The sequence below is a fragment of the Acinonyx jubatus genome, chromosome C2 (genome assembly GCF_027475565.1).
Source record: "Acinonyx jubatus isolate Ajub_Pintada_27869175 chromosome C2, VMU_Ajub_asm_v1.0, whole genome shotgun sequence".
Taxonomy (NCBI): Eukaryota; Metazoa; Chordata; class Mammalia; order Carnivora; family Felidae; genus Acinonyx; species Acinonyx jubatus.
Window position 1 is genome coordinate 119,305,387 of NC_069384.1, and position 12,255 is coordinate 119,317,641.

Here is a 12,255-nt window from a genome sequence, read left to right on the forward strand (position 1 = left end):
GGTTTTTACAGCACTTCCACGTCCATTTATAAAGCACAGTTCCATCAACCGGCATTTCCAGAACAAAGTTTCACGCACCAAAACGCCGCCTTGCTCTTGAACGTAACCACCGCCGTTCGGCGGCGGCTAGGATTAGAGCCCCGCCCCGGGGATGCGGCCTCGAATCGGCCGCTCTAGGCCCGGCGAGCGCTCTCTATGGTCGGGCGAGCGGTGTGTTGTCATCGGCGGAGCGACGGCCGGAGGCTGCGGCGTAGGCCCCGGCGGGGCGTTTGGTTTCGGTTTGGCCCTGATTGGAATTAGTGTTGACGGTCGAGATGGGAGTCCCCAAGTTTTACCGATGGATCTCGGAGCGGTATCCCTGCCTCAGTGAAGTGGTGAAAGAGCATCAGGTGGGTGAGCGAGGGGGCAGCGGCTCAGAAGGCCCAGAACCCAGGGCCCCGCGGCCCTTTCCACCCTGGGACTGGGCTCCCCAGCCTCCTCTTTCTGCTCGTCGTCTGCGGGATGAGCGGCAAAGAGAGGGGAAGAGAAGGTTTGAGGATATCCTGATGCTCTGAATGGGGCGAAGACGCAGGTTTCGTTTCTCTGGGCAGAGTCACGGGGATTGCGGCAGTTGTGACACTGACAGCTTTGCTGCCGGGCAGGGCCTTCCGCGATTCCGAAATTAAATCCTGGGGAGGAACGCTGTAATGAATTCTTTCCTTTCCTGCTCAAGGAGCTGCGTCTTCCCTTATAGAGACAGCAGAGCCCGAGCGGGTGTCCTGAGTACCTCCCAACCCCCCACCCCAAAGCAACAGACCCACGCACCAACGATAATAACTTCCTCCGCAGTTGAGTCACCTTGTTTACTTTCCTTTATCAGGACCTGCATCCCACCCCACCCCCAACGCCTAGACGCTTTGACCTGGCTGATGATTCATATTTATGATACCTTTTGTTACTCTTTTTCGATCATCCCAAAGGCCGTACGAATCCCGAGTTCCAAAAGAAACAAAATACACTTGGACCGGCAGCGGCAGTTAATTGGAGGCTTCACTGTGTGAGTGTGCGTGTGTGTGTGCGCGCGTGTGAGAGAGAGAGGAGAAAAAGAAACGGATTGCTAGAGCACTGATAGTAGTAATAGTAGTGTCTGGTTTATAATCCGGCATGTAATAATATCCCAGTGCGACGTTTTTTGTGTAGATTCCAGAAGTGTTTATATAGTGGAACTGTGAAAAGAAATAGCAAGCCGTTATCTATTAGGCTTTGGGTGATGTATTCGTGTTTATCACATTTAATGATTTGGGTAGATTTCTTGTCTATTTTATATTTTACAGGAAAAAAGTTTTGATATTTGTATAGCTAATTGAATCAGTAATGATGGATAACATTGTGTTAATAGTAGGGGGAAATAATCCAGCCCAAACCATCATGCTGTTTATTAAATTATGGGTTAATCTTTTTACAAGTACTATAAGCATAAAGATAGGCTTAAACTTCCAGAAGGGATTCTTTGTTGTTGGATTCGAGTCAGTTTTGGTATATGAAGAAAAACTTAAAGAATTCCAAAACAATAGTTTATCTTTCATTTATTTGAAACATGGATTGAGTGAGATTTAGGGAGACATTTCTTTCCAGAGAAGAGGGTTAGAAAGGGTTACTAAGTACATTGCTGAAATGGAGACAACCAGTTTTGGCTTTTCCTGGGTCATTCATTCAACAAATAGCTGAGTGCCTGCCGTGCATCAGTCACTTTATCTCCGAAGTGAAGAAATGTGATTGTTATTCAGATTGGCTTAATAACATAATTTGTTCAATAGTATTTTTACTCTCTACTCTTTGGTACAGAATTTGGTTTGATGAAACTGTCTTTGATTCTTAACATCTTGAGGAATTTTTTTTTTTTTTTACTGAAGAACAAAAAATAATCTCTTAAAGGCAATTTTATGATAGATTTAAAAAGGCTTAAAACTTGGCTTATCAAAGTACTGTCTTTCACAGATGTTTGATTTGTGTAGTTAACAACAACAACAACAAAAAGAGCAAATGTTCTAAAGAGTTACCAGCTACTCTCTTAAGCAGTATTTAAAAGATGGTAAGACTAAGTTAAGTCACAGTGATTCAAAAGCTAGTCCTGGGAGGAAGGGGTTGGGAAGAGGAATAGGTTGTGGGAAGATGGTGATGATAACAGCATAGTTTTTGGTCTCTCTGAATCCACACATAAAAATAAATGAAGTAGGTAGCAAAGTTTGAAATCTACGGAACATTTATGACAAAACCACATAACATCGTATCCCTATGAACCCAAATATAAGCAGGTGAGGACAAAATACCAATAGTTTCTAGCCCCAGTTGGTGTTGGCATCCCTGCAAGAGAAAAAAGGAAGTAATGAGGCAACAGCTGATGGACCTGAGAACAGGAGAACTGCAGAATATTCACTAAAAGACTGTGTAGGCCAATTACATAGGAGTATTTGTGACTAAGGGGTTTTAAAGGATAGGACTATTTGGCCTCCTGTGAATTCTCGTAACTGACTTGCCAAGGCATCATTCTGAGGCAAATACAGTAAAAGAGAAAACAGATATGCCCCCCTATACAAGAGCAGACACTTTAAAATGGAAATGTCAGCTTGTGTTTCCTTCTGTGCAATTTGTAGCAAATGCATAGAAGCTTGGCTTTAAAATTGCAGGCTCTAGCATAACAATGTGCATGCACTTAACACTACTGAACTGTGCGCTTAAAAATGGTTAAGATGGGGGCGCCTGGGTGGCTCAGTTGGTTAGGCATTTGACCCTTGATTTTGGCTCAGGTCATGATCTCATGGTTCCTGAGTTCAGGCCCCACTTTGGGCTCTGTACCGACAGTCCAGAGCCTGCTTGGGAGTGTCTCTCTCTCTCTCTCTCTCTCTCTCTCTCTCTGCCCTCCCCCACTTGCGCACACTCTGTCTCTCTCAAAATAAGTAAACTTAAAAAAAATGGTTAAGATGGCAAATTTTATGTTACGTATATTTTACCACAGTTTTAAAAATTGAAGGCACTAGAGTATGCATTATGAACAGGAACAAGGGAACCAAAATTGTTGAGAGGGTGGAACTTTACATATTAAAGTGCCTTAGTATGTGAACAGATAATACAGTATGTCTGTGGTATTAAAATTTCATTGGAAGATATTGATTAAGGAAAAACAAGTATTAAGAACTACCTGGAAGAAGAGCAATAATGAAAGAAAGATTAAGAAACACTGCTCTCATGCAGTTCAGCTTGGTTTAAAATTTAGCTCCAACATTTCACTAGCTATGGGTGAGTGACTCAGTCTTCTTGTGACTCAGTTTTCTCAACTACAAAATGGAGATAATACTACTAGGATTGCTATGATTACATATGTGAATGCACATACAGTTGATTCTTGAAACTGGGATTGAGAGCACTAGCCCCCTCCAAGCCCCCACACAGTCGAAAATCCAAGTATAACTTTGACTCCCCCCAAAATTAACTACTAATAGCCTACTGTTCACTGGAAGCCTTACTAATAACATAAACAGTCAATTAACACATATTTTGTATGTTAAATGTATTATATACTGTATTCTTACAATAAAATAAGCTAGAGAAAAGAAAATGTTAAGAAAATCATAAGGAAAATACATTTACAGTACTGTACTGTATTTATTGAAAAAAGTCCACATATAAGTAGACCTATTAAATTCAAACGCATGTTGTTCAAGGGTTAACTGTAAAGCATTTAAATCTGTCTAGTACATGGCAAGCGCTTAACAGATCTTAGCTATTATAATAGCACTGTACTAGATTGTAATCACAAAGAGAACTGCATATGTTCCAAGAGTTTAGAATCTTGTTTGTATGACCTTTGTTTTGTAAGGGTTAAGTTTTCATTATATATATGTTCCTCATTACAACTTCATCTTTTGTGGTACATAATAGATCTTAAGTAAGTTTATTGAGTGAATGAACTTATTAACTCTAGCATATTATATAACCTATAAAGAATACATAGTATATAAAAACATTGTATATTAAAATATATGTTGTATATTTAGTACGTTTTAAAACATGCATATTAAAAAATGAAGCAACAAAATCTTGGGATTGTTTAAGATAAATAGGATTAAAGAACTGAGAAAAAAGAATTGCTAACAGCTCTTTTGAAAAGTAAATTTTATATTGTCTTTATGAAAAAGGCATTTTGTAGCAGCGCTAAACAGGATACAAAGTTATACTAACAAAAAGAAACTACTGTTTTGAGAATAGTAGATACTAAAATGTGAATACTTAACCACAGTTTAAAGCAGTGTGAATGAAGTGAGTGTTGGGGTGCCTGGGTGGCTCATTCAGTTCCACTCAGGTCATTGATGCCAGGGTCAATGCCACAATCAAGCCCTATGTTGGGCTCCGGGCTGAACATGGAGCCTGCTTACGATTCTCGCTCTCTCTCTCTCTCTCTCCCCCCCCCCCTCTCTCTCCCTCTCTCTCCCTCTCCCTCTCCCTCCCCCTGCCCCTCTCTCCAACTCACACTTTCTTTCTGTCTCTCTCTAAAATTAAAAAAAAAAAAAGTGAGTGTTACACATGTGCTGTCACATTCAATAAAGGCAGAGCTTTATTTTTTGATTATTAAATATTTTTTATTTGCTACTCTGTGTCAGGCAGTGTGCCAAGAGTTCTAAACATGACCAAATGCTTAAGTATAATGTCTGTCCTTTCCTGCTAGCAGGACATTACATTAAGCATTCAACAAGAATGTATAGCGCATGTAAATGTATGTGCCTGGCATTCTTGTATGCATTGGGAACACAAAAATAAGATATGACATAGAGAAAGAAGCATCGTTTCCCCCTAGGTAAGTAGGGGAAAGCTTTCAGACAAAGATACTTACTTATGCTGGATTGGAGCACCTGTGTGGCTTAGTTGGTTAAGCTTCCGACTTCAGCTCAGATCATGATCTCGCAGTTCATGGGTTCCAGCCCCTTGTCAGGCTCTGTACTAACAGCTCAGAGCCTGGAGCCTGCTTCAGATTCCGTGTCTCCCTCTCTCACTACCCCTTCCCCTGCTCATGCTCTGTCTCTGTCTCTCAAAAATAAATGTTAAAAAAAATTTTTTTTTAAGATGCCTGAGCTGGATCTTGAAAGTTGAGTCAAAATCTACCAAGAGCAGCAGAAGAAAGAGCAAAAGGAAAGAAAAGTGTTTCAGGAAGTAGGAGCAGCATCTGTAACATCACAGGGGTTTTAAACAGCCCAGTACATTTAGGGCTTTCTAAGGAATGTACTGTGTGTAGTAGTTAGCTTGTGGAATATATATGGAAACAGGAAAGAATATGGAATTGGTGGGAGAGAGAACAGCCAAATTATACAGAACCTTTTGTGGCATTAAAGGTTTAAGGTATCATGTGGGTTTAAGTAAGGAAGCAACATGATCAGATTATGTTTTGGAAAAATGGCCACGCTGTGATGAGAGAAAAAACTAAGCAAGCAGTCCAGTTGGAAAACTGAGGACTTGAACTAAGGCAGGCAATCTGGGAATGGAGAAAATGATGAGATTGCCCAAGACAACGGGAATGATTAGGAGGGCAAGATGATAGGAACATTTTGGAAGTTAAATTTAAAAAACAAAACCTCAGTGATTAATTAGATACAAGGGTGAGGAGAGGTGAAAGTAGAAGATAACCTCAGAACTGCTAATTTACAGATGTAACAACTCAGTATTATGTCTTTTTCCCCCAAGTTTTATTTAAATTCCTGTTAGTTAACATACTGTGCAGTATTAGTTTCAGGTGTAAAAATTACTTCCATACAACACCTGGTGCTCATCACAAGTGCACTCCTTAATCCCCATCACCTGTTTCACACATTCCGCCCCCCCCCCTACCTCCCCTCTGGTAACCCTTAGTTTGTTCTCTATAGTTAAGAGTCTTTTTCTTGGATTTCTCTCTGTCTCTCTGTCTCTCTCTCTCTCTCCCCCTCCCTCCATCCCTCCCTCTTCTAGTATTATGTATTTTTGAAGGAGCAAAATTCTATTGCATGTTCTCATTTTCTTCACTGCGAATTAGCCAGTGATTACTCAATCATTATGTTTTTTTTTTTTTACTAATCTGAAACCTAAGAGAATTTTTAAAATTTTTTTTCTAAAAGGACGATTACAGGTTTTTTTTGCAGATTATAAACGTTGTGCCCATTATGTAAATATAATACAGAAAGATGTAAAATCTGTTACATCGTCCAAAGGAAAATAAAAAACAACTGAAGGGCACCTAGGTGGCTCAGTCAGTTGAGCGTCTCACTCTTGATTTCAGCTTGGGTCAAAGCCCTGGGGTCGTGGGATCGAGTCTCACATTGAGCTGAGCGTGGAGCTTGCTTGGGATTCTCTCTCTCTCTCTCTCTCTCTCTCTCTCTCTCTCTCTCTCTCTCTCTCTCCCCCTCTCTCCCTCCCTCCCTCCCTCCCTCCCTCTCTCCCTCCCTCTCTCTCTCCCCCCTCCCCCCTCCCTCTCTCCCTCTCCCCCACTCGTGCAATCCCATCATCTAAGGTTAACTATCAGTAACATCTTGTTTCTATATACTCCTAACCTTTATATGCAGATACACATATAGATAAATATTTTCTATAAATAGGATAATGTACCTGCTGTTTTATAGCCTACTTTTATCATTTGACCATCTGTATTATACATACTAATGTCAAATATGAATCTGTATCATAATTTATAATTGCTGTGTCATATTCCATTGTGTGGATGGACGTACCATCATCAATTTCCTGTTATTAGGTGTTTTAATTTCTTTTTTTATCTTTTCCAAACAATACTGTCATTAATATTCTTATGCTTACATTTTTGTGCATATTTTTTATTATTTCTCAGAATAAATTTCCAGTAGTAGAAATCCTGGGTCAAAGATTTATATGCTTCAAATTTTGATATATATATATTTTTTTAATTTTTTTTTCAACGTTTATTTATTTTTGGGACAGAGAGAGACAGAGCATGAACGGGGGAGGGTCAGAGAGAGAGGGAGACACAGAATCGGAAACAGGCTCCAGGCTCTGAGCCATCAGCCCAGAGCCTGACGCGGGGCTCGAACTCACGGACCACGAGATCGTGACCTGGCTGAAGTCGGACGCTTAACCGACTGCGCCACCCAGGCGCCCCTGATATATATTTTTGTATTAGTTACACTAATTTATATTCCCATCTAGACTACTGGATGTAAATGCCATTTCTCTCTCTCTTTTCTAGCCCTTTGATTTTCTTCTTCTGTAAAATGGGGAATCTAAATATTTCTCTTTTATTATATCATAATTTAGTGAGATAATGAATGTAAATATTTGGCCCAACTTTTGGCACCTAATAATAAGTGCTTAATAAATGCCAGGTATTAACTTTTAATAACATGAAATATCCATTTCCCCACAACCTGCCAATAACTGGGTAACGTCATTCTTTCTAATCTTTGCTAACATGATCGGAAAAATGACATATGTTTTTTAATGTTTATTTTTGAGAGACAAAAAGACAGAGCATGAGCAGGGGAGGGGCAGAGAGAGACAGAGACACGGAATCTGAAGCAGGCGCCAGTCTCTGGGCTGTCAGCATAGAGCCCGACGCAGGACTCAAACCCACAGACTATGAGTTCATGACCTGAGCTGAAGTCCGACACTCAACTAACCCAGGCACCCTGGAAAAATGATACATTATTTTAATTTGAAATTTTGGGATGTTAAACAATTTTTCATGTGTTTATCACACTTTAGTGTCTCTTCTTTTTTGAATTGCTGTGCATTTTCCATGCTTTTAAAATTTGCTCTTTTTCTTATTTACATTTGAGAAATTTTTGTATATTGGAAATGTGGACCTTATCCTGATTGATAAGCATTTCCCTGCATTTTGTCATTTTCAGTTGATCTTGTTTATGGCACTTTTTTTTTTTAACCTCATAGAGGTAAAAATACATTTTTAGATTGCCAACTTCACCATTTGGTTTATGATATCTGGCTTTCTCCACCCTAAAATTACCAAAATTTTTGTATATAGTTTTTTTACTTATATTTCTCACATTAAAATTTTTAATCCTTCTGTAATTTATTCTGTTATAAGACGAAATACATCTTATATTTCCAACTGTTTTATTTCCAAATTGTTAGTTAGGTGCCCCATCCCTTTCTTTCACTGGTTTAAGATGCCTCTTATATACTACATTTCTGTATACACTTGGACTGCTTCTAAACTATTTGGTTCAATCAAACCTTCATAATTCTTAATATATAAAGCAGATTTCTTTCATTACTTTTTAATGTTTATTTTTGAGAGAGAGAGACAGAGTACGAGCAGGGGAGGGGCAGAGAGACGGAGACACAGAATCTGAAGCAGGCTCCAGGCCCTGAGCTGTCAGCATAGAGTCCGATGTGGGGCTCAAACCCTCGAACCATGAGATCATGACCTGGGCCAAAGTCGGACACTTAACTGACTGAGCCACCCAGGCACCCCTCCTTCATTACTTTTTAATATTCTTCCTTGCTTGTTTATTCTCCTAAGGAAAGTGGAATCACTTTGTAAAGTACCCCCACCCTCTCAAAAAAAATCACCTTGAGATTTTGATCCAGGTTTTCAGATTTCTTGAAGCAAACAGTAAATCTTGAATGTACTTTTATTTTATTTTATTTTATTTTATTTTACTTTATTTTATTTTATTTCTTTCTATAATTTATTTATTTTTATAGTTTACATCTAACTTAGCACATGGAGCAGCAACGATTTGAGGAGTAGATTCCTTAAGCTCCTTGCCCATTTAGCCCATCCCCCCCTCCCACAACCCCTCCAGCAACGCTCTATTTGTTCTCCATATTTAAGAGCCTCTTATGTTTTATCCCCCTCCCTGTTTTTATATTTTTTGCTTCCCTTCCCTTGTTCATCTGTTTTGTCTCGTAAAGTCCTCATATGAGTGAAGTCATATGATTTTTGTCTTTCTCTGACTGAGAAATTTCGCTTAGCATAATACCCTCTAGTTCCATCCACGTAGTTGCAAATGACAAGATTTCATTCTTTTTAATTGCCGAGTAATACTCCATTGTATATATATATATATACTTAGATATCCATAGTTGGTTATAGTAATGATTTCTATCATTTTTCTGTTTTTTAGATTCCTGAATTTGACAACTTGTACCTGGACATGAATGGAATTATACATCAATGTTCCCATCCTAATGATGATGATGTTCACTTCAGAATTTCAGACGATAAAATCTTTACTGATATTTTTCACTACTTGGAGGTGTTGTTTCGCATCATTAAACCTAGGAAAGTGTTCTTTATGGCTGTTGATGGTGTGGCTCCTCGAGCAAAGATGAACCAGCAGCGTGGGAGGCGTTTTAGGTAAAGCATTTGTGGTTTATTTGAGAATACTCTTTAGATTAATAAAATGTATTATTTTAAAGATAATTGGCTTAATGCAGTGCATCTTTTTTTCATGTTTCTTTTCTGCCTAAATTCCCCCAGAAATGGAAATAACTGATTATGTCACATTATATCAGTCAAGTAAACAAATTAGTAACTGAAGTGAAGTGTCATTCTCAAAGCTGTGTTGGGCTGAGTGAAGTTACTATTGTTTTCATTCGTAAATTTTTAAACTTCTCCTTGATAGTAGTGGTACAATTGACCCTTGAACAATGCAGTGGTCAGGGGCACCAATCCCCGCGCATATAAAATGTGCATATAACTTGATTCTCCCAGAACTTAACTACTAATAGTCTGTTATTAACTGGAAGCCTTAGCAATAACATAAGCAATAAACACATATTTTGTATGTTATATGTATTATATACTATATTCTTACAATAAAGTAAGCTTAGAGAAAAGAAAATGTTATTAGAAAAATCATACGGAAGAGAAAATAGATTTACAGTACTGAACCATATTTACTGAAAAAAAATCAGTGGGGGCACCTGGATAGCTCAGTTGGTTAAGCATCTGATTTCGGCTCAGGGCATGATATAACCATTTGTGAATTCAAGCCCTACGTTGGGCTCTCTGCTGTCAGCATGGAGCCTGCCTCAGATACTCTGTCTCCCTCTTTCTTCCCCTCTCTACCTCACTCATGTGCACTTTCTCCTCTCTCTCTCTCTCTCTCTCTCTCTCTCTCTCTCTCTCTCTCAAAAATAGACATTAAAAAAAAAAATCTGTATACAAGTGGACCCACAGAGTTCAAACCTGTGTTGTTCAAGGGTCAACTGTAGTAGAGAAAACTCCACTAGTAGTCTGTCCTGAACCAGAGAACTACAAAGTGAAATGAGAGATTGTTCTAATGGAAACATCGTTGACAATTTAATTCAACAAGCATTTGTTAAATGCCTAGACTGTGGACTAGATGCTGACTCTGATTGAGCATTTGTCCAAATTGGTTAGAAAGGCAAGTGAGACTAGAAAATGATTGGTGGAGTATGAGAAGAGAGCTGAGTTAGGACATTTGAGGTACTATCCGCCCCAGTGTGTGAGGTGGACAGTAGGAAAAGTAAAAATGAGAAAAGGTACATAGAGTTTTAAAGTCAAAATCCTGGACATGTGAAATAGTTTTTAAAAACAATGAGATCATGTTGTGTCCTTTTTTATGAGTAGGATAAGTAAAGTTAAGAGCAATGTTAGAATTGATGGAAAGAAACCCTGAGTTCTGTGTGTTTGATGGGTTGTTAGCATAATGAATCCTTTCATTACAATAGCAGGTAACGGAGTGGAAAGGGCACCTGTGAATAAAATATGGAAATGATCAAGGAAGGTGGGAGTGCACCTTGGAGAAGGCTAGCAGTGAGAATGGGAAAAGGATGGAAAAAAATACTGATTTAAATATCAAAAGAGGAAAGATCTTGAAGATACTGAAACACCTGTGAAATTTCTTTTTTTAGTGTTTACTTATTTATTTTGAGAGAGAGAGAGAGAGAGACAGCATGGTGCATGTGGGATGGGGAGGGGCAGAGAGAAGGAAAGAGAATCCTGAGCAAGCTCAGTGCCGACAGCACAAACCGTGAGATCCTGACCCAAGCCAAAATCAGAAGTCTAGACGCTTAACTGAATGAGCCACCCAGGCACCCACTGTGAAATCTTTTTTTTTTTTTTAAGTTTATTTACTTATTTTCAGAGAGAGACAGAGAGAGAGAGAGAGGCAGAGAATCCCAAGCAGGCTCTGCTGTCAGTGCAGAGCCCGACACAGGGCTCGAACCCTTGAACCATGAGATCATGACCCAAGCCGAAACCAAGAGTCGGACACTCAACCAACTGAGCCACCCAGGCGCCCTATCTGTGAGATCTTTAAAGACAAGTACCATCTCTTGGTAAATTTAGAGTCTCAGGTACCAACCTAGACTTACTTAAGTTGAATCTCTAAAAATTGGGCCCTGGAAACCATTTTTACCAGATTCCCCTGGTATTTGTTAAACTAATTTGGGGGAGCTATTGGACTAGAAAATCTAGTATTGAGAAAGGATTATGTAAGCCCACTGTGTCAGTCATTGTTCAGTTGCAGAAATAGAAACCTGGCTATTTTAAGCAGAAGGGGATATAATGCAAAGAATTAGGTGCTTATAAAAATCATTTTAAGAGCCAAAAGGATGGGAATTTAGGTGAGCCTTCAAGAATGACTTCAGAACAGCACTATAGAAGTGAACCCACAGTGGCACTATTACTACAGCATTCAGGAAAGTGAGGAGTTCACAGGCCCCCACCAGAAGAGGTGGTTCCAGGAATGTATTCCTTTATCTGTGATCCAGGGATTAAGAAGGTACTACCTGAACTATTGGCTCCAAAAATAAATCACTTTAGTTGTAATTCAGCAATCAGGAAGCCACCACTGTATCTGTTAGCTCCAGAGCCCCAGTGTATCTGGTAGATCTGCCCTGCCCCTTGCTTCTCAGCACCTATGAAACTACTGAATATTGGGAACTCTTCTATTATTGATAAAATACACATATCCTATAAACCCAGTGCCTCAACAATCATATACACTTCAGCACACAACACTTCCACCTTCCAAATCTTTTATGGAGGTATCTGACTGACGGAATCTAAGTTATATCCTTTCACCTAGCTGCAAGGAAGCCTCAGAATTTAATTTTTTAGCTTTCTAACCTCTCCCCTATCAGAAGACAAACTAGGAGAATGAAATGGATGTTGAGGGCCAATCCACCATAGCCATCGAAAGCATTTACTAAATATTGTGCTGACACAATATTGAGTGACATTGAATCCTCCAGTCAGCTTTTTCTCATTTTCCACAGAGACTATAT

General features: G+C 39.3%; 1 protein-coding gene across 2 annotated transcripts in view; it reads left to right on the plus strand.

The window, feature by feature from the left end:
- The first annotated feature begins 188 nt into the window (after positions 1-188).
- XRN1 (5'-3' exoribonuclease 1) overlaps positions 189-12,255 on the plus strand; it is a 119,739-nt gene continuing 107,672 nt past the window's right edge. For both annotated transcript variants that reach the window (XM_015080429.3, XM_027061687.2), the window contains exons 1-2: positions 189-389; positions 9,123-9,355. In XM_015080429.3, coding sequence (XP_014935915.1) covers positions 315-389; positions 9,123-9,355 — 308 coding nt within the window. In that variant the 5' untranslated portion in view covers positions 189-314. The remainder of the gene's footprint in view (positions 390-9,122; positions 9,356-12,255) is intronic.